Source organism: Carassius gibelio, chromosome B5 (genome assembly GCF_023724105.1).
Source record: "Carassius gibelio isolate Cgi1373 ecotype wild population from Czech Republic chromosome B5, carGib1.2-hapl.c, whole genome shotgun sequence".
Taxonomy (NCBI): Eukaryota; Metazoa; Chordata; class Actinopteri; order Cypriniformes; family Cyprinidae; genus Carassius; species Carassius gibelio.
Genome location: NC_068400.1, coordinates 8,409,361 through 8,432,876, shown reverse-complemented (window position 1 = coordinate 8,432,876; position 23,516 = coordinate 8,409,361). Strand labels below are relative to the sequence as shown.

The 23,516-nt window shown below is 41.0% G+C and overlaps 1 protein-coding gene across 2 annotated transcripts in view; it reads right to left on the bottom strand.

Annotated features, from left to right (window-relative positions):
- Positions 1-219: 219 nt before the first annotated feature.
- LOC127957620 (tumor necrosis factor ligand superfamily member 13-like) overlaps positions 220-23,516 on the bottom strand; it is a 32,580-nt gene continuing 9,283 nt past the window's right edge. For both annotated transcript variants that reach the window (XM_052556243.1, XM_052556244.1), the window contains exons 4-6: positions 22,823-22,941; positions 12,333-12,471; positions 220-3,730 (exon numbers count right to left, since the gene is read on the bottom strand). In XM_052556243.1, coding sequence (XP_052412203.1) covers positions 3,621-3,730; positions 12,333-12,471; positions 22,823-22,941 — 368 coding nt within the window. In that variant the 3' untranslated portion in view covers positions 220-3,620. The remainder of the gene's footprint in view (positions 3,731-12,332; positions 12,472-22,822; positions 22,942-23,516) is intronic.

Genomic DNA, 23,516 nt, shown 5'->3' with positions numbered 1-23,516 from the left:
TTATAAAGGCTGATTTAGTGCGATAAAGGTTATACGGGTCTGATTTAGAGCGATTAATTCAGACTGAGATGTTTATTTTCAGTGTTTGCACTGTGGGCATATATTATATTCATTTATTTTTTTAGGTTTTTACTTTTTTGTTGCATAAATTTACAATGCATGAGTATTTTTATCTCCCATTTACTGTCACATTGTGATAAATGCACAAAGATGAAGATGAGTGTTTCAAAAATCTTTAATCCAAACACAGGGTGGATAGTGAACAACACAGAAGTGACACTGATGAGACTGGTCAATTAAAACTGAACACACAGGAACTTAAATACACAGGCTAATGAGGAGACGCAGCTGAACGAAACAGCAAATCAAATCAGCAACCATAAGTACCAAATACAGTCAGGGGGAAGGTGCAAATGTAAACAAAGATCAAACTGGACTGAAACTGCGGCTAATGACAGCTCTGAATTTATTTTGAAATCAAAATAAAATCAAAATTAAGGGACACGTACCATGCCACTATAAAGCATAAGAACGTTATAGAGATTTTGAGAGAACAGTTACTGATTACAGTTTGCATAGTGTGATATTTACAAAAAAAGCACTATGGTGGAACCATGTTGCAGTTATTGTATCAGTGAATAATACCTTGGCAATGTGATACACTGATCAGCCACAACATTACAACCACCCGCATACTATTATGTAGTTCCCACTTGTGTGGCCAAAACATATCTGATGCACTGAAAAATAGACACAACAGGACCTCTGAACATATGGTATCTGATCCTTTAAGTCAGGGGTTCTCAACTCCTGCACTCGAGGAGTTTAGCTCCGATACACTTGAACAAGTTCAAGCCAATCAAGGTCTTCAGGTTACTGGAAAGTTACCGGAAGGTGAGTTCGATCAAGGTTGGAGCTAAACTATGTAGGAACGTGGGCCTCAAGGGCCAGAGTTGAGAACCCCTGCTTTAGACAAGGAAGGTTTTTTTTTACAGGTATCTGGCAATCATACACAATGGTAATTCAAAGTGCTTTACATAAAACAAAAAAATAAACTAATCATAAAACATAATCACAAAAATAAAAGCAAATAATACATTTTAAATTGATTTAAAATTAATTAAAACAGTGAAGAAGAATTAAAAAAACATATATGAAGATACATTAAAGGCAGTGTAATTATTCGGACGTACTGTAGCTCAGAGCTCATTCAGTAAATGCACAGCTAAACTGATGAGTTTTGAGTCTGAATCTAAGATTCTCCTTTTAACAAGATGTAATACAAGTCTTATGTGTCCCCAGAATGTGTCTGGTAAGTTTCAGCTCTAAATACCCCACAGATCATGTATTATTTCATTTTGAATATGCCTATTTTGAGTGGAAACAGAAACTGGCTGTTTTCACGCATGTGCCTTTAAATGCAAATGATGCTGATGCTCCCCACCCCCTTTTCCAGAATAGGGCTGTGCCTTTACAGCTGGTATCTCAGATACTCTGCTGAAAAAACACATTTGATTTTGATTATCATGTCTATCATGTTAAAATGTTAAACCATATTAGTTTAAAGTTCTGCTATACAGTTTTCTGAGTGCACATATTCGAAGCACATCACATACAGAAAGAATCTGAGTACTAAACTTCTCCTTCATGTCTTATCTCGCTTAATTGTCAAATACAAGTTTATATTAAAAACACACCAGTTACAAAAACTGTCTGTAATGTCTGTGAAGGTAAACAGCTGAGAAAGAAATGGCATGTTTATATTAGATCTGTGTTGCAGCAGCGTGACATACAGTAAATAAATCAATAAACCCACTGCTCTTTTGTCTCCTCTGAGGCTGGGACTCTAAATAGTGTTCTGTGCTCAGTGCAGCCAAAGACAGAATAGTCAGCGTGCTTTGCTCAAACATTCACTATGGCATTAGAACTGGTACACTGCTGTCGCTTGCAAAAACACAATGGCGTCACTATGGGGGTGGAAACCTGCAGAAGGGGCAGTAATGTTATAATAAGATCTCCTTTCTACATCAAGCTTGTTTTTCTTTTTCTTTCACAAGCTTGCACAAAAAGGCTAACCAAAAAAAATTTAAATGATAATCTTTATCACATTTCCTGGGTTGGTAGATGAACCGGGGACCCGATTGTAGCACTTAAACACAGAAAAATTCATTTTCATGATATGTCACCTTTAAACATGGCCTCTGTTTTAGCATATTTGATGTCTTCTGGAAACTGGTTCCATTGCGGGTGACATAAAATAAAAAGCACTCCTCTTGTTTTGAGTGAACCCTTGGCATTTCTAACTTACTTGATTCTAATGATCTGAGTGGTCTGGTTTATATTCAGTGAGCATATCTGCAATGTATTGAGGTCCTAGTCCATTGAGTGATATATAAACTAGTATTAATACTTTAAAATCAATCCTAAATTAAACTGGAAGCCAGCGAAAGGAACTGAGGACTGGTGTGATATGCTCAGATTTTCTGGTTCTAGTCAGAATCCTGGCAGCAGTGTTCTGGATGAGCTGCAGCTGTCTAATGGTCTTTTTGGGAAGGCCAGTGGGGAGTCCGTTACAATAGTCCACTCTGCTGGAGATAAAAGCATGAACGGGTTTCTCCAAGTTTGGACTGAACAAAACAGAGAGATCTGGGAAGTTGGAAATGCCTTAAACTGCTGAAAGAGGCCACTGTCAACAGTGAACACCTTTGTCATGAAGAGATGTTCATGGTCTTGAGTAATCTTTAGGTAGATGGTACATGTCAAAGCCTTATTCCCATAGTTCATCCTGCTGCCATCCTTTCCCCAGGGAAAATATCATGCGCATATGTCATCCAACTGATCTAAAAAATAAAATGGTTCCAGAGACCCGGAAACCTTCTTCCATTGCTTCATGGTCCAGTTCTGACACTCACATGGCAGCGGTTGACAGAGTTCATCATGGGCACTCTGACTGGTCTGTGGCGATGCAGCCCGATATTGTGATGCACTGTGTGTTCTCACAGGTTTCTATTATAGCCAACATCAAGTTTTTCAGCAATCTGAGCTATAGTAGCTCTCCTGTGTGATCGGACCAGACAGCCTAGCCTTTGCTCCCCATGTGCATCAATGAGCCTTGGATGCCCTTGATATTGAATCACCAGTTGTTCTTCCTTGCATCACTTTTAGTAGGTATTACCCACTGCAAAAGTCATTCAGATCTTTTCTCTTTCTCATTTTTTTTTATTTGTAATTTTTTTTGCTTCCAACACTGACTGTTTACTTGCTGCCTAATATACAGTATCACACCCCTTGATAGATGCCATTGTAAATATAAAAATGTATGTTATTCATCTGTTAGTGGTGCCAGTGGATGATCAGTGTATATATTGTACAGAAATCCATATCCATTTAACGTGATATTTACATAGCACACAGTATATATATATATGAAAAAAAAATTGTACATTAAGTACCATTTCCAACATGCCAGTGTTTAAATTGTCCACTAGGTGTCAACCACTCACCACATAAAAGCATTTACTGTTTTTGAGCATGAAAGTGTGAAATTCTTGTGTAAGGGATTTGCAACAGGATAAAAAAGGTTTCTATCATTTAAACGTGTAAATCACTGTGTGTCTGAGTCATATGTTGAAGAGGCCCATGAAGGTGGCATGAGCTGTCAGGATAAGCTCTGCAGATTTGCGGGGAACAGAGAGCTGAAGAGTGGATCCAGACTCCAGGAAGTAAATTCCTGTGAGGAACACACACTTTATAATCAGCCAGATATTAAGATTATATTACAAATATTTAGCAAATATTGCAAAATGATGTAGATTTTTTTTTATGATCAAAAAAATTCTACAGCATATGATATGGTCAACACAGAGATATGATCTTATCAGGAGACTAAACTTAAATTCATCATCTGTGTGGAATGTTGTTGATTTCTACAGAAAATACTTTAATTGTGAAGCTTAATACACGAAACCGCAGTTTAACAGGGTAAAAACGACTCACATTTTTTTGTATTACAATTTTTTCTCAAATATTTAAATATAGGAATAAGATAATGTCCAATTAAATATGTACTAATTTGCATACATTTCCAGAACAGAAATCTGAACATTGGATAAAGCCAGACCCAAAATAATTGTTTAATTTTGTTAACATATTAAAGGTTTGTACATTGAGGAGTTTTTCTATATATAACTCAATGTTTCCAGTTATACAATGTTATATTAAGCAGATGAATGATGAACAGAGCACTCTGTAAAAACCTTCAAAATATATATAGGACTAAAACTGTGAAGCTTTATGTATGTAAGTGCAGGAAAACAAATTGATTTTGAAGGATATGTAGTATAATTGAAATCTACAGATGGAAATAGAACTGTAAATTAATAAATAAAAAACACTAACATGTGTATTTGGGATGTTTTGAAAAAGACAGAATCTTATAATTGAAAAAATAGTGTTTTTGCCTTGTGTCTTTTTTTATTTTCTGTAATATCTGACCTTTGGCTAGAAAATTGTGTCAATATGTGGCCCAGTTGTATCCCTGTCACTAATGATTATTTTGGTAATCGAGTAATTAATCTGATGATTAATCAAGTAATCAGAAATATATCTGTGGTAATAAAAATAGGGTAACACTTTATAATAACTGCATGCTATTAATCATTAGTTAAGCATTAGGAAACAGTTTATTCATTATTTATAAATCATTAATAGACATTTATAAGCAGTTTATAAATACAGATATAAATGCTTTATACCTGATTTAAAAGCATATCTATAATGTATTTAATAATTGTTTTTTCATACTTTATTAATGATCAATTTATCATTTCTAAATTAAGTATAGCATTATTTACACACCAGTTATTAAGGAGTTGTCAGTGGTTCATAAGATCACTTAGAAATGGTAAGTAAATGATTAATAAACTATTTAAATGTGCATTCATACATCTTTTTATTCAGACATATAGTAATAGTTACTTAGTGTTAATAAATGGTTTATTAACATGTATTTCTACTGTAATTCAGGGTTAATTCAGGTAGTTATAAAACATATGTAGTTGTTAGTTAACTATTTTTGTGAGCTCATCTAAAGTGAGGACTATTTATGCCTTGTAAAGCTTTTACAAATGAGATTTAAAGGCTGTTAATATTTCTATGTTCTGTATCACTGTGTTGTGTTTGTTTCTGTTTTTTGTTTAGAAGATAACTGAGCCTTTAAATATCCTTTATAAATGCTTTACAAGGCATAACTAGTCCGCACTTTAGATGAGCTCACATAAATAGTTAACTGACCACTACTAAATGCTTTATAACTGTCATGACTTAGGTCTGTGTTGCTATATTTTTGTCTTGTTGTCTGTGTGTCTAGTCTCAGAACACATGGGTTTTGTTTTGACAGCTCATGTGTTCTGCTGTCAGTGTTTCTTCCCCCTCCCACTCATTACCCTTAATTCCCTGTGTTCTGTCACACCTGTAGCCACTCCTTCCTCATTAGCTCTCCTCTATTTTAGTTCCTCTCGTGCTCTGTCTTTTGTCAGACCGTTGTGATTGTTTTGTGCTTCGAGTGTGATTGTTTCAACCTGTCTGCCTAGTCCTGCCTTGTTGTGTTTTTGGATTTGTGTTCTTTCCCCGGGTACTGCTCTTGTCAGTCTAGACTGGTTCTGCCTCCGGTCCCTGCCTCACCTCTCTTTTGGATCTTCTGAGACCTGACCCCCAGCTCCTCTCTGCACTCTGTCCTTTCCTTCAGGGATTTTGGTGTGACTTGACGCTGCGTCACCCAACGACGCTCTGGTGGATGAGATCTGACGTTGCGTCACAGAAGACGCTTGGACTGGTCCCCGCTGAGAGTTTTCTTTTGCTCCGCTCTGAGGAGTAGCCATTCTTCTGTTTTTCCTGTTTGCCCAGTGTGGGCTAATAAACTCTGTTACCTGCATCTGAGTCCCGCGTATCCCTGACAGAACGGTCTGACCACGATGGATTCAGCAGGTGCAGACCAAGTAAGAGTCGCAGTCAGTCAACAAGGCATTCTTCTGGGACAGCATTCCAGCCAGTTGACCACCACCTCAAGGGAGGTTGAGGGCCTCACAGCCCAGGTAGCGGACCTAAATCTCCAGATTCAGAGGCTCCAGCTTGAAGCCTTGGCCAGCAGATCGGCTACTCGTGCTGAGCCTGAACCCCATGCCAATTGTCCACCGCCATATGATGGGGACCCTAACTCCTGCCGTGCCTTTCTGTCCCAATGTTCTCTGGTCTTCGCCCTCCAGCCTCGGCGCTATGTTACTGAGGAGTCCCAAGTCGCATTCGTGATCACCCTCTTGAAAGGAAAGGCCCGGGACTGGGCAACAGCTGTGTGGGATGCCCGTGCTCCATTCTGTGCCACTTTCCAGGACTTCAGGGCAGAGATGATCAAACTGTTTGACCGCTCTGCTCAGGGCGATGAGGCAGCTGCCCAGTTAGCGCGGTTGAGCCAGGGCAGGCAATCAGTCACCGATTACTCCATCCAGTTCAAAACTCTGGCAGCCTCCTGTGACTGGAATGAGGCAGCGTTGCGTGCAAGGTTTCGGGAAGGTTTGGATGATGACATCCAGGATGAGATCGCCACTCAAGATCTACCGCAGAGTCTTGACATCCTTGTGGATCTGGCCCTCCGTGTGGAGGGGCGCCTTCAGCGTAGACATCAGCGGCGTGGTGCTCAGTCCCCCTGGATGCTGGTGGAGGGCGTTCCTAGTAGTGCTTCCACCTCCTTGTCACCGTCAACAGACCCTGAGCCTATGCAAGTGGGGCGTCTTCGCCTCACCCCTAAAGAGAAGCAGGATCGTCTGATTCGGGGCCTGTGTCTGTACTGCGGGAAGCCGGGCCATCGAGCTATCCAGTGCCCGTTAAAAGCCAGAGCCCATCAGTAGTCCGGGGGATCCTGGTGGGTGCTACTCCTCATGTCGACTCCCCCATCTCTCGTACCATGTTAAAGGTCTCGATTCAGCACAAGGACTCCTTTCATTCCTGTTCTGCACTTGTTGACTCTGGTGCTGAGGGCAACTTCCTGGATGCCTCTGTTGCAGCACGGTGGGGTATTCCTACTATTCCTCTTCCTTCTCCTATTTCTGTTCGCTCCCTAAATGGTCTCCTCATCTCTTCCATCACCCATTCCACTACCCCTGTAAGTTTGACTGTGTCCGGCAATCACTGTGAGGTAATTGAGTTGTACCTCCTAGATTCCCCGGGTGCTCCTGTTGTCCTTGGGCACCCGTGGCTGGTGCAGCACAACCCTCATGTGGATTGGTCCGGCAATTCTGTGTTCTCTTGGAGTCAGTCATGTCTTGCGTCTTGTCTTGGTTCTGCTTTGTCTCCTGGCTCTGTGTCTCCTGTTTTTCAGGTTGAGGAGGGTGATCTTGCCGGGGTCCCGGAGGGGTACCGTGATCTTTGTCAGGTCTTCAGCAAGTCCCGGGCCACATCCCTGCCTCCTCATCGGCCGTATGACTGTGCCATCAACCTCCTCCCAGGCACTTCTCCGCCCAAGGGTCGTTTGTATTCCCTGTCTAGTCCTGAGAGAGAGGCCATGGACAAGTATATTCAGGACTCCTTAAATGCCGGCCTCATCCGGCCCTCTTCCTCACCTGCTGGGGCTGGGTTCTTCTTTGTTAAGAAGAAGGATGGCTCCCTGCGACCCTGCATTGACTACCGTGGCCTCAATGACATCACTGTAAAAAACCGGTATCCTCTGCCTTTGATGTCATCAGCCTTTGAGTTGTTACAGGGAGCCAAGGTCTTTACCAAGCTAGACCTCCGTAATGCCTACCACTTGATCCGTATACGTGAGGGGGATGAGTGGAAGACAGCATTTAACACCCCGACGGGACACTTTGAATACCGGGTCCTACCCTTTGGTCTTACTAATGCCCCAGCTGTCTTCCAGGCCCTGGTGAACGATGTGTTGAGAGACATGGTGAACAGATTTGTCTTTGTGTACCTTGATGATATTCTCATCTTCTCTCCCTCATTGCAGGTCCACACTCAACATGTCCGTCAGGTGCTACAACGGCTGCTGGAGAACCAGCTGTACGTCAAGGCGGAGAAGTGCGTGTTCCATGCCAGGTCGGTTTCGTTCCTGGGGCATATTATCTCGACGGAGGGGATCAAGGCCGATTCCGCTAAGGTAAGGGCCGTGGCCGAGTGGCCAACCCCTGACTCACGGAAGGCGTTGCAGCGGTTCTTGGGGTTCGCCAACTTCTATAGGCGATTTATCAGGAACTTTAGCCTGGTTGCTGCACCCTTAACGGCACTCACCTCTCCTAAGGTATCGTTCATATGGAATGTACAAGCTCAGGAGGCCTTTGGTGCTCTCAAGTCCCGTTTCATCTCTGCTCCTGTTCTTTGTCTCCCAGATCCGGAACGGCAATTCATTGTTGAGGTGGATGCTTCTGATGTCGGGGTAGGCGCGGTCCTGTCCCAGCGGTCCCCCAAGGATGGGAAGGTGCATCCTTGCGCCTTCTTTTCTCACCGTCTGAGCCCAGCCGAGCGAAACTATGACATAGGTAACAGGGAGCTGCTGGCAGTCAGGCTGGCCCTGGGGGAGTGGCGCCACTGGTTGGAGGGCGCAGCGTTGCCCTTCTTGGTCTGGACGGATCACAAGAATTTGGAGTATATCCGTTCGGCCAAGAGGTTGAATGCCCGCCAGGCCCGCTGGGCACTTTTTTTTGGGCGGTTTAATTTCTCCCTCTCGTATCGGCCAGGATCAAAGAATGTTAAACCTGATGCCCTTTCTCGTTTGTTCGAGAATCCCGGTGAGGAGGTGAGCCCCAGTACCATTCTCTCCAGAGAGGTGGTGGTGGGGTCCCTTTCTTGGGATGTCGAACGACGGGTAAGAGAGGCCGTGCGGGAGGGGGAGGTCCCAGGGGGGTGTCCGGGGGGTCGGTTGTTTGTACCGGCTGCGCTGCGTCCTGAGGTCCTTCGGTGGGGTCATGAGTCCAGAGTTGCTTGTCATCCAGGGGTTCGGAGATCGCTGGCTGCCATCCGTCAGCGATTTTGGTGGCCATCCATGGCCCAAGATGTCAGGCAGTTTGTGTTGGCTTGCTCAGTTTGTGCTCAGAATAAGACTTCTAACCAGTCTCCTGTTGGTCTGTTACAGCCTCTACCCATTCCCTCTCGTCCATGGGCACATCTGGCCCTTGATTTCGTCACTGGCCTTCCCCCGTCGAGGGGTAACACTGTTATTCTGACGGTGGTGGACCGCTTCTCCAAGGCGGCCCATTTTATCCCCTTACCCAAACTCCCCCCCGCCAAGGAGACAGCTCAGGTGGTCGTGGACCACGTCTTCCGGATCCATGGTCTTCCGGTTGATGTGGTCTCCGACAGAGGACCACAATTCGTCTCCCGGTTTTGGAGAGAGTTCTGTAGACAGATCGGGGCCTCTACGAGTCTGTCTTCAGGTTTCCACCCCCAGACCAATGGGCAGGCCGAGCGAGCCAACCAGGATCTTGAGCGTGCTCTCCGCTGCCTAGCATCACAGAGTCCGAGCTCCTGGAGTCAGCAGTTGTCGTGGGTTGAATATGCCCACAATTCCCTCCCGGTGGCGTCTACGGGTATGTCTCCTTTTCAATGTTCTGTTGGCTATCAACCACCCCTTTTCCCTGCACAGGAACCCGAAGCTGCGGTCCCGTCTGCCTTGGCCTTTGTCCGTAGGTGTCGGCGCACCTGGAGGAGGGCTGAGGAGGCCTTGGCCCGGGCTTCCAGACGGATCAAATTGGCGGCTGACCGTCACCGGACTCCGGCTCCCCAGTACGTTTGCGGACAGAAGGTATGGCTTTCCACCAAAGACCTGCCCATCCGGGTGCCTTCTCGTAAGTTGGCACCCAGGTTTATTGGGCCATGTCGCATCACCAAGGTCCTGAGTCCGGTGGCAGTGCGGCTCAAGCTTCCTCCCACGCTTGGTCGGGTTCACCCTGTCTTTCACGTGTCCAGGGTTAAGCCTGTGTTTAGATCCCCCCTTAATCCCATTGTCTCTTCCCCCATACCCCCTCCCCCCCTTCGTCTAGTGGATGGTACTCCTGTTTACACTGTGAGAAAGCTTTTGGATGCTAGACGTCGTGGTCGGGGTTTCCAGTATCTAGTGGACTGGGAGGGCTACGGTCCTGAGGAGAGGAGTTGGATTCCGGCTCGGGATATTCTGGACCAGACTCTGATTGAGGACTTCCGCCGGCGACGAAGTGAGACCCTCCGGGTTGCGCCTGGTGGCGCTGCTGGAGGGGGGGGTACTGTCATGACTTAGGTCTGTGTTGCTATATTTTTGTCTTGTTGTCTGTGTGTCTAGTCTCAGAACACATGGGTTTTGTTTTGACAGCTCATGTGTTCTGCTGTCAGTGTTTCTTCCCCCTCCCACTCATTACCCTTAATTCCCTGTGTTCTGTCACACCTGTAGCCACTCCTTCCTCATTAGCTCTCCTCTATTTTAGTTCCTCTCGTGCTCTGTCTTTTGTCAGACCGTTGTGATTGTTTTGTGCTTCGAGTGTGATTGTTTCAACCTGTCTGCCTAGTCCTGCCTTGTTGTGTTTTTGGATTTGTGTTCTTTCCCCGGGTACTGCTCTTGTCAGTCTAGACTGGTTCTGCCTCCGGTCCCTGCCTCACCTCTCTTTTGGATCTTCTGAGACCTGACCCCCAGCTCCTCTCTGCACTCTGTCCTTTCCTTCAGGGATTTTGGTGTGACTTGACGCTGCGTCACCCAACGACGCTCTGGTGGATGAGATCTGACGTTGCGTCACAGAAGACGCTTGGACTGGTCCCCGCTGAGAGTTTTCTTTTGCTCCGCTCTGAGGAGTAGCCATTCTTCTGTTTTTCCTGTTTGCCCAGTGTGGGCTAATAAACTCTGTTACCTGCATCTGAGTCCCGCGTATCCCTGACAATAACTACCTGAATTTACTACATTTCTTGTGATCTTATGAATCACTGGCAACTCCTAAATAACTGGTTTGTAAATAATGCTATACTTCATTGAGAAATGATAAATTGATCATGAATAAAGTATGAAATTACACATTATAGATATGTTTTTAAATCAAGAATAAAGCATTTATATCTGTATTTATAAACTGATTATTACTGTTTATTAATGCTTTATAAATTATGAATTATCTGTTTACTAATGCTTGATTAATGATTAATAGTGTGCAGTTCTTATAAAGTGTTACCCAAATAAAATATAAAAATCAAGTTATCATAGGGTTTTACTGAACAAAAAAGTTTGAATACATAATGTAATAAAACAATATAATCATAACTTATGTACATCATGTATTAATAATCTTTAACATTTGGCCACTTCTTTGTGATAGAAATGCTTCAGCCAATCATTTCTTGAAAAAGAACATGTGGACATCAAAACATGCAAACTCAGAGCGAGGGTTTGAAGTTGTATTTTGAATACACAAGTATTCACAAGTAACAGTTATTAGCTATAACTATATTTAGAAAGACACCCTGCTAAATAAAAAAAACAACAACAAAAAAACAAACAAACACTAAAACCAGCCTAAGCTGGTTGGCTGATTTAGCTAATCATCCACCCTGGTCATAGCTGGTCAGCTGGCTGGTTTTAAAGGGGTTTTGACCATTTGTTTAGCTGGTCAGGCTGGGAAAACCAGCTGGAACAACCAGCTACTGTAAAACCAGCTTGGCAAGGCTGGGAGACCAGCTAAAACCAGCTATAATACATCCAGTTTAAGCAAGCTTAAGATCAGTTAAACTTAAACCCGCTAGGTTCAGTTAAGCAAAGAGAATGTTTTTCATGGATTCTCATCATGGATTCTTTTGTCAATTCCGGTATTTTGCCAATTAATCAAAACTGCACAAAATGAGGTTGAGGATTTTTATTATAGCTGAGTACTGGAATTGAATCAAGGAATCGGGATAGCCCTATTAGTAATATTTTTTAAAATGTGTTTTTCATCTCTCGTTCATCATTACATTAGATCGCATTATATATAACAAAATCAAGCCTTTTTATTGAGACTGAAATGAAATATATGCCTTGGACTGTTTATTGGATTACTCTTGTCTCGCCCTGGATTGTACCTGTTTGCTGGTGTTTGACCTTGCCTGTTTTGACCACTCTTGTGAATAAAAGCTGCATTTGGATCCTCAACTTTGTTGTCATGCCTCCCACGTTACAGCTCTAAATTATGTTTCATCTTCAATGAAACATCATTTCACAGTTGGTGGGGTTATAATGAACAAACGTTGAATCTAATCTAATCCAATCATTTTCCTTATTTAAATAATGGGTAAATCTTTCTGGCAGTATGGGGACCGTAGTTTTTAACATTATTGTCTTGATAACTCACCAGCAGTGTAGCAAGTGTTGAGTGGCTGGCTGACGTTACTGGGCATGCTTTTTAAACACTTCATCAGTTTAGTCTCTGCCCCCTTGTGCCTCTTCGTGATCACATGACCCATTACCCAGGTGGTGTCTTTATACAGCACCTGTGGCGAGTAACAGAACAAACCTAATGCTCAGTGTGATTTATTGTACCGAGTAGGGGACCATTACATGTTAATACTTGGAAAAAGTAGTTGAAATAAATGAACATTAAAGAGAGTTCACCCAAAACATTAATACTTAGGCCATCCAAGATGTAGCTGACTTTTTTTTTTTCTTTCTTTTTTTTTCAGTAAAACATTTTTATTTTAAATTATGATCCTTGGTGATTCATAAAATGCAAGTCCACATGTTATAAATAATAGGAAGTTTCTTGCACAGACTGATTGTTTCACTTCATAAGAACTCAATATATCATTCAGGAACAATGAGTATAATTTTCTTTTTTCTTTTGCAATTTTGACTATTATTTTATGACTCTCAAAGGGATGGGTGCCATGGACTACAGTTTATGAAGGACCACAGTTTAAGCTAAAAACCTCTGTACGCTTCTACTGAAGAAAGAAAATGTCACCTACATCTTGGATGGCCAGAGGGTCAGTAAATGAAATGCAAATCGTAAAACCTGACTTGAAATAACCTAACAAATAAATTGAGGCTAAGCGGTTCAATAAACGACAAGTAAAGTTCGTGCAATCTCACTAATTTGATCCAGGTTCAATGGATCAGGATAATTTTATGACAGGAGTGGCTGTAAATCAAATGAAAGCTAGCTAATCCCGCTCCCATCATGCTCTGTAGCTCAAACTGATCTTGAAAATGATTGGTCTACTACTTTATTGATATATTATTGCAACTGTGTTGTTGTCTCTGTTGTTCAATTGAGTTCAGCGTGGCTTATAAATTTACAAAGCATTTGTTTTTTATTTTATTTATTTTTTCTCTTTCATGTGATATTTTGTGTAACAAATTACAATAAGGTTTTATTTGTTAACATTAGTTAATGCATAAGCTTGCATGAACTAACAATAAGCACTTTTTACAGACTTTATTTATTAATGCTTATTCATAAAAATAAATGTGTTCATGTTAGTTCAATTATGTTCCTTAATAACACAATTTTTATAAAAAAAAATTTGCAAATGTTGACATTAACATTTAAGTAGGATTAATAAATAGCCTATAAGTATTGTCCATTACCTGTTCATGTCAACTGACATGGTTAACTAATATTAACAAATGAAACCTTACTGTAAAGTGTTAGATTTTTTTTTTTTTTTTTACTTTTGATAGTTTTTTTTACTTTGGTGCTGCTGTTTAATGAGTGGGTGATAATTTTTTTATAAAAGCTACTGTACATATGTAATAGTTGATAAAATATGCAAAATATAATGAAGCTCTATGGCTTTAAATTTTACAGGCCAGCATATGGCACTAATGACACAAAGAGATACACTTCTTGAGATAAACTCAAAGGGGTCATATGATGTTGCTAAAAAGAATATTATTTCATGTTTTTGGTTTTATGCAATGTTTATGTTGTTTAAGGTAAAATAAAAACACACCTTATTTTCCACATAATGTACATTATTGTTGCTCCTCTATGCCCCGCCTTTCTGAAATGCATAGATTTTTACAAAGCTCATTGTTCTGAAAAGCAAGGTGTGCTCTGATTGGCAGGCTATCCAGTGCTTTGTAACTGACCAAATACCTCAAACTTGTGACAGACAAAACCAATAAAACCCATTACAAACGAGGCATTTGTTGCATCCAGTGGGGACATACTAACTGATTATAATGACTTATGTCTTTTAGGGCTGACTCGATATTAGATTTTTCATATCACGGTATATCACGGTCATATCATATCACAGAAACCTTGGGGTGGGGAACATATCAGTCAAATTATTTTTTACTTTGTTTATTGAGTTTTTCTTTTTCACCCAACAAGCATAATATTGATACTGATAAACGCAGGGCACAAGACTATGGCTTTCTCCGTCTTCTTTTAAGCTCTTATGAAATAACAAGAGAGAAAATACTGTCAAGTTCAACAGTATGATGAATAAATATTAATGGTAACACTTTACAATAAGATGCCATTTGTTAACATTAATGTATTAACGAACACGAATTGAGTTATTCAATGTTCATAGTACATTAATGTTTACAAACACAACTTGTGATTTTAACAATGCATTAGTAAATGCTGAAATTAACATGAACTAAGATTAATAAATGCTGTGGAAATATTGTTCATTATTATTTATGTTATTTATATATGTTAACTAATGTAAATAACTAATGTTAACTAATGGACCTTATTGAAGAATGACAACAGATGAGGCATTAAGTGCATGGCACTGTGACCAACTTAACATTTTACAGAGTTTAATGTAGCAATGTGGTCGCTCAGTTTTTCAAGATCCGTCTTAATCGTGTAACTGTTCATAGATTTGAACAAAGAAAGAAATAAAGTGTTACTACGCACAGGCCGTATTGATTGCAAATACAAAAATGAGACGAGTAAAGAAAACGCGGTACTTATTAAAATAATCATCCTTTACTTAAGTATATGAACACAGAAAACCGCTGTTAATAGGTTATATAATATTTCCCAGTCTATGACTAGTAAAATAATAACAACTTACTCTGATGAACACAGCTCTCCTCAGAGTAGCTGCAAGTGCTGCGTCTTCTTCTTGTGTGACAGGTGTCAGAGTTAAGGCACGATACTGCCACCTGGGCACTCAACCAGGTACTGTTACCAAGTATTTACATGTGGTGTCATCATAAGAGAACTGTTCATTTTAAATATTGCGGTTATCACTAATACCGGTATATCCTCATACACTAAATTAACAAGATATTGATAATTGTGTATTTGAATATCACGGTTATCATCAATACCGGTATATCGCGACAGCCCTAATGTCTTTATTACTTGTGTCTTTTTATGAGTTGAGTTGTGTATCGTGCTGCGTAAACATAAAACCATGTCTCAAAACTTGTATTTGAATCATCAGTTGCAAATCCTTTAAATATAAAATGTGCATATTTAAAGGCTGTGAGTCATTGTAGGTTTAGAAAACAGTTCTCTATTAAATGCATTGCACACCCACGAATATTTGGTTTGTTCTGAAACAGTGTTTTAAATACAACTTAACCAATGATTCACAACGAAACACACAGCATCTCCACGACATGGTGGCAGCAACAGTACTACAGCAGAGTTAAAGATTAAAAGTTTCGCCTTCTTTCTTTGTATGAACATTTGAGTTCTGTTATGCAAATCTTCCCACACAGTGACGTAGACATGTGGGGGCGTGTTTAAACGAGGCGTTTTAGAAGGGCGTGGACAAGTCTTAACTTTTATAAGGAATAGCATCTTGGTTACATATGTACCCTTGGTTACCTGAATAGGGAATGAGATTCTGGGATGACATCATTGTTTTGGGAACACCTCCGATGAGACGAATGTCTGAACCCTTTATAGCATCACGCCAATTTAATGGCCAATAGCGCTTAGCACCATCCCGAGCATACATACGTATGCTCATATGCGCATGCTATTTCATCAGATTTTACACTATGATGAAGGAAGCGCTATTGAAGGTACGGAATGGCCAACATCGCAGCATCTCGTTCCCTATTCAGGGACCCAAGGTTACATATGTAACCAAGATGTTCCCTTTCATAGGTTCACTTCAATGCTGCGATGACATCATCGCTTTGGGAACGATATACCATAACATCTCACGTACCTAAGATAATTGGGAGACCAAGGAAGGAAAGAGTCTGCTCAAGCGGAAGAGACCCGGGAGCCAAAAGAGCCATCCTCACATCCATTCACAAGTAGAACTTGATGAAAGTGCTAAGGACAGGACTAACCTTCCACAGCACAAACATCTCCCATCAAAGGCTCTTTAAAGAGAGAGAAGAAGCCATTATTCTCGTAAAATGAGCACATACCTTTAGAGGCAAAGTCACACCATGCGCCTCATAGGCTAAAGATATAGTCACTCTCTGACCCCGCATAGCATGGGAAAAAGCCTCCAACCACATGCTGAAAGCAAAACAGTGGAGAAGCAGCCTTAGGATATACTAGGCCTAGGAAGCAGTAAGACTCAAACAACCTTAGGGGAAAATCAATACAAGAGGAGCTGACAGAGCCTGCAGATCCTCGTTCCTCTAATAGAGAACAGAAGATTTCAAGTTATATGACAGACTTAAATGGCTCAAATGGATGACCTGCCAGGATTCTGGAGATTGTCACCTAATGTGACAACCACTCAATTGGCGTTCAAGGCCAGTTCAATGGAAGAATACAGTACTGGCAAGCTTTATTCAAAAAGCAAACCTGAGGAACTTCCTGTGTCTCTTGAAGATCTGGATGCAGATCAAAAACCAATTTCCAGTTCAGATTGAGACAGGATGAACTTCTTGACATTGCTTACTCCAAGCACAACCCTAGGTGATGCAAATCCAATCAACCTAAAGGAGCTGGTGCAAAATAGTGCAGTTATGCAAATAGTGTTGGTAGCCTGAAGTGCCAAAAACCATGTTGCACCACAAATGTGTGATGCAAAACTCCACAGATCCAGCTCATAACACAAGAGTCCACTACTTGTTCCAGCTCAAGTAGCAGTGGAGCTGAAAGAATAATTATTAGCTTGACAGACTAGTGTTTGGTAGCATGAAGCGCCGAAAACCAAAATGCATGGCAAATGTCAGCTGTGGAGTCCATGCTTAAAAACAGTTACATGAACAACAGTTGGAAGCATAAGCGCCAAATCAATGTATGTGCAGTGCAGGAGTAGAGACAAGAAAAACCCTGCTCACTCTGCAGCCCGAGTCATTATGGCATTAGGTTTTTTTTTTGTAAAAACTCTAGATGTGAGCTCGCCCACTGATTTGCTCCAGCTCAAAGCATCAGCGGAGCTGAAAGAAAAATTAACAGCCAGGTAGACTAATGCTTGGTGGCATGAATCGCTAAGACCATAATGCATGACAAACATCTGATACAGGACTCTTAGAGTCTGTGCCTAGAAGCAGTACACAAAATAGTGAGCTGGTGTTTTCCCCTCATCATTTAGACAGGCACGTATAACTCCAATACTGAAGAAACCCAACCTCAACCCATCTCTTTTAGAGAACTACAGACCAGTTTCCCTTCTTCCTTTCATTGCAAAAACACTTGAACGAGCTGTGTTCAAACAAGTCTCTACATTTCTCACACACAACAATCTCCTTGACAGCAACCAATCTGGATTCAGAAGTGGACATTCAACTGAGACGGCCTTGCTCTCAGTTGTTGAAGCTCTAAGACTGGCAAGAGCAGAATCCAAATCTTTAGTATTTATCCTGCTTGATCTGTCAGATCCTCCTATCAACCCTACTGGCAAATGGCATCTCAGGAACCACACTTCAATGGTTTGAGTCTTACCTATCAGATAGGTCCTTCAAAGTATCTTGGAGAGGTGAGGTGTCCAAGTCTCAACATCTAACTACTGGGGTGCCTCAGGGCTCAGTTCTTGGACCACTTCTCTTCTCTGTCTATATGGCATCATTAGGTTCTTTCATTCAGAGACATGGCTTTTCATACCACTGCTATGGTGATGACACTCAACTCTCCCTCTCATTCCATCCTGATGATCCGACGGTACCTATTCGCATCTCAGCTTGTCTAACAGACATTTCTTCCTGGATGATGGACCATCACCTTCAACTCAACCTTGCCAAGACAGAACTGCTTGTGATTCCAGCAAACCCATCGTTCCATCACAATTTCACCATCAAGTTAGGCACATTAATCACAACTCCTTCAAAAAAAGCTAGAACTCTCTCAGACCACATTGCTAAAACTGTCCGATCCTGCAGATTTGCTTTATTCAACATCAAGAAGATCAAGCCCTTTCTTTCTTAACATGCTGCATAACTCCTTGTTCAAGCTCTTGTTCTGTCCAGGCTGAACTATTGCAATGCCCTCTTGGCAGGTCTTCCAACCAATTCTCTCAAACCTTTACAATTAATTCAGAACGCGGCAGCATGATTCATTTTTAATGAGCCAAAAAGAATACACGTCACACCTCTGTTTATCAATTTGCACTGGCTTCCAATAGCCTGTTTGCCTACAAAACTACCACTGGCTCTGCACCCATTTACCTAAATTTGTTACTTCAGACTTATGTGCCCTCTAAAAGCTTGCGTTCTGCAAGTGAACGTCGCTTGATTGTGCCATCCCAAAGAAGCACAAAGCCACTTTTACGGACTTTTAAATTAAATGTTCCCTCCTGGTGGAATGACCTCCCCAACTCAATCCGAGCAGCTGAATCCTTAGCCATCTCCAAGAATCGGCTTTAAACACATCTCTTCCATCTTTATTTGACCCTCTAACTTTAACACTCACTATTCTAATTCTATTCTTAAAAAAAATCTAACTACCTTTCTAATCTTTTTGTATTCTATTTTTTTCATTTATTATGCAATTGTATGTGTGTGTGTGTGTGTGTGTGTGTGTGTGTGTAAAGACCTTTAACTAGCTTGCTCTATTTTTTTTTATTTATTATATTATTTAAAATCTCATGCTACGTGTACTGTGTTAACCTAACTGAGACTTGTTATAGCACTTATATATCATTGCTCTTTTTGTTGTTTTTGATTGCTTCCACTGTCTTCATCTGTAAGTCGCTTTGGATAAAAGCATCTGCTAAATGAATAAATGTAAATGTAAATGTAAAAATAGTGTAAGCAGCAATTCAACGCACATGCCTGCATTAGTGCAGCACAGAAGTAGACAGAGAGAGAGAGAGAGATAGGAAAAGCCATCTGCTCAACTCTACAACCTAAGCCATTATTGCATTAATCTTAAAACAGCTTGCCACTTAACGTTTCAGCTCAATTCAGCAGCAGAGCTAAAATAAATATTATATTACTCCGGCAGACCAACACTCGATAGCATGAAGCGCCAAGACCATGGTGCACAACAAAACACCTGCTGCAGGACTCCTCAGAGTCTGCGTCTAAAAACAGTACACGGACAAGATTTGGAAGCGCAAGCGCCAAATCAAATGAACGTGTTTGCATCAGGGCTCAGTGCAGCCAATAACAGAGAAAGAGGAAAACCATCCAGCTCACTGTTATAGCTTGTTATAAGAGTACTCAAACACATGAGCTCTTCCACTTGTTTAAGCTCGATACAGCAGCGGAGCTGAAGGAAGTAGTCAGGCAACTAATTATTGGTAGCACAAAGCGCCAAAATCATAGTGCACAACAACATCTGTGCAGGACTCACAAACAAGAGTTGGAAGCATAAGCATCAAATCAAATGAACGAGTCTGCACCAGTACAGCACGGCAGGTAGGGCTGGGTAAAAAAATTGATTTTTCGATTAATCGTTTTTTTAAATGTGGTCGATTCAAAATCGATTCTCAAAGGCCATGAATCTATTTTTTTCCATATTTATTTCCGTAGACATTGAACGTAAGATTAGCGTTAATCTAATTACAAATCTTCTCCACTAGATGTCACCCTCTTATGTGCCTTGTGCGATGTTACCAACGAACCTGTCATTCATTCATTCAGTTTAAAGCAGTGGTTCCGTCACGAATTCAAATGTGGCTCACCATATGCTGAACACATTTTCTGCAATGTGCGTCAGGTCATGCTCCCGTTCACGTCTTACAGACTGCATCTTAAAGCCTCTTATACTTTCTGTGTCCTCAAGTCCGTTATGGACCGCTATGAAGGCTTGATGTAAAACATCGCCTACCGAGTCTGAGCAGACGACCGCGCGGACAGGTGCGCGTGGTCAGTTGTCTTCAAAAGCACAATTGCACATGTTCAGGCAGTGTGAAGAAGCCCATTGCCAATCGAACCAGTCGGGCCGGGCTCGGGCTTGTGCAGTAAATGAGCGGTCATGTAATGTGTTTCGATTAGCGCGAGAAAGATGCAAAAATGTATGCTGAGTAGTTGAAACGGAGGCTTGCTTTTAACGATTACGTTTTAGTAGCACCAGTAACTAAAGCAAAGTCTGAGGTTTGGAAAAGTTTTGACCTTGTTTATAATGAGAATAATGAGTGAATAATGACGCACCATCAGTGAGCGCAGGAGCGCGATGAAGCCATCTACAGTGGATTCAATCATTTTCCTCCACAAAAACACTTAGGCCTTACCTAATCTTGGTGAGTAAATGTTTTTTCAAATAATAGGCTAACGAAATATTATTTGAGTCTTAAATGCATAATGTAGACAGAGTAGGCTATATAAGCTAATGTTGGCATTATTATTTTATTATGCCAGCTGCTATGGCGAAGCAAATCCGGCAGAGCCTTTATCTTAATTCATTTCGTTATTGCCAAATACCCATCTTAATTTATAATTTATCTTAATTAAATTTTTTTAAGAAAGACTTGTTTTTATTGGTGCGTTGGCCTATTTATATGCTAAATGAGCCTATACCTAGGGCTATTTATAGAGTGCTGAGATGTTACGATGTTACAGAGGACTTATTTTATTTCTTTGTTCAAACTTCCAAGTGGCCTTTTACGTTAGTCATGTATAAATTATGTTAAACCATGTCCAAATGACTCATTCCTGACAAAAGGCAAAAGAGCTGTGTGCTGCATACATTTGAATAATGTCGGGTTGTAAATGGGTTCGGGCTTTTAAAAAGCTGTCAATCAAAATGTACGTGTCGGGCTCGGGACATGTCGGGCTTAACTTTTAAGGCCCGATTACAGCTCTAATAGAAAATCGAATCGAAAATCGAAATCGAATCGAGAATCGAAATCGAATCGATTTGAGAGCTTGTGAATCGAAATCGAATCGATCTGGAACATCTGAATCGATACCCAGCCCTAACGGCAGGTAACATTAGGGAGAGAGGGGAATTTTAACCGCCTACTCACTGTTATAGCTTGCTATAAAAAATACTCTGAAACATGTGAGTTCTTCCAGTTCTTTTTTCAGCTCAGTTGCAGCAGTGGAGCTGAAAGAAATAGTAAGTAGTCAGGCAAACTAATGTTTGGTAGCTTGAAGCACCAAAATCATATAGCACAACAAACTCCTCAGAGTCTGCATCTAAAAACAGTAAACGAACAAGAGTTGGAAGCATAAGCGCAAAATCTAATGAACGTGTCTGCATTAGTACAGAAAAGCAGGAAACAGTGAGAGAGAAGGGAAAAACGCTTGCTCACTGATATAGCTTGCTACGTATAAGAAATACTCTGAAACACATGAGCTCTTCCACTTTTTTGTTTCAGCTCAAAGCAGCAGCGGAGCTGAAAGAAATATTAATTAGTTGGACAAACAAATTCTTGGTAGCGCTAAGCGCCACAAACCATAGTGCACTTAACGTCCAAAAATCAGTGCCTCTCATGTTGTTTAATAAACTTGAGAAAACACTTGTGTTGAGCAATGGGGATTTTATATCAGTAAACTCGTCCCTTAACCCATAGATTATATCTAATGCTTGTGTGCCTGCGAGCTAAAGAGCCTGAGGCTGCTGTAGAGTATGCATCATCCAATCCACAGCCGAAAGAATCAATTACTAGCTTCTGGAACAGGAATCAGATTTGACTAACCACTTGACTCACGAGGTGCTCTTCTGCTGAGCACACACTGTCCAGGGAAGAGAGCAAGAGAAAAGGGTTCCGAGAAAATTCCGTTCTCTCACTGTCTGAACACTCGGGCTCATCGCTGTCACCCCAAGCGTCTTTTAAAATCTGATGAAATAGCATGCATATATGAGCATACGTACGTATGCTCAGGGCAGTGCTAAGCGCTATTAGCCAATAAATTGGCATGATTCAGACATTCATCACACCGGCAGTGTTCCCAAAGCGATGATGTCATCGCAGCATTGAAGTGAACCTATGAAATGGAACTCTGGGTTTGAGACTTTGTAACTTTAGGGATCTTTTCTATGCACAAACAGCTTGTAACACTCCAAAGATAAGGGAAAATTGAAATTGCATCATATGACCTCTTTAAGGCTTTTGTACATCTACAAAACACAAGAAAAGATTTTCATGTTTTAATGAAAACAGTGATTTCTGGTTCTCCTTTTTGAAAGGCTATTCACCCCAAAATGTGATGCTTTAAAAAGTTCATAAAACATAATTGTGAATCAAATGAATTTACTGGTTAAATACAGTGTTTTGAAGAGACACAGTCACTTTATATGATAAACAGATCTATATTATATTATATTATATTATATTACTACATATACATAGAACATATCAAAAGAAATTAAAATCACTTAGTAAATGGAAGCTTAAAACATCCTTGCTTGACATGCCAATGAGGTTTGTGCTTGTACATCAAGCAAGTATGGGTGAGCTTACATGGTTACAAGGTGAGTAACTGATGAATTTTCTTTTTTTGGGTGATCTTACCCTTTAAAGTCTGTATTTTGATTATGCAGTCCTGTCAGTACCAATCAAGACCAACCTGACTATAAATGAAGTAGGTACCCTCAGTCTCCACTGTTACAGTATCAGCTGATACCTGAAGCCCCTCCCCTCTGCTCTGCCCTACGGCCCAAGACAGAACAGTGGTGTCATGATCATCTGAGAAAAACACAGAGTACAAAAATGAGAGACAAACGACATCTGTCTTTCTGTCTGTGTGTCTATATACAGTTGCAATCAAATGTATTCAAACCTGTTGACTTCCCAGACACTCTGCTGCCGTGAGCAAAATTTTATCTACTGCATAAAACAATTCACTCATCACTTCTCATCCATATGTCATTCTAAAACCATATGACTTTCTTCTGTGGAATAAATAGATACATCTCAATAAATTAGAATATCGTGGAAATGTTGATTTATTTCAGTAATTCAGCTCAAATTGTGAAACTCGTGTACTAAATAAATTCAATGCACACAAACTGAAGTAGTTTAAGACTTTGGTTCTTTAAAGGGGGGGGGGGGGTGAAATGCTCGTTTTCACTCAATATCCTGTTAATCTTGAGTACTTATAGAGTAGTACTGCATCCTTCATAACTCCAAAAAGTCTTTAGTTTTATTATATTCATAAGAGAAAGATAGTCTGTACCGATTTTTCCCGGAAAAACACGAGCGCCTGGAGGCGTGACGTGTGGGCGGAGCTAAAGAATCACGAGCGCCAGTAGGCTTTTGCG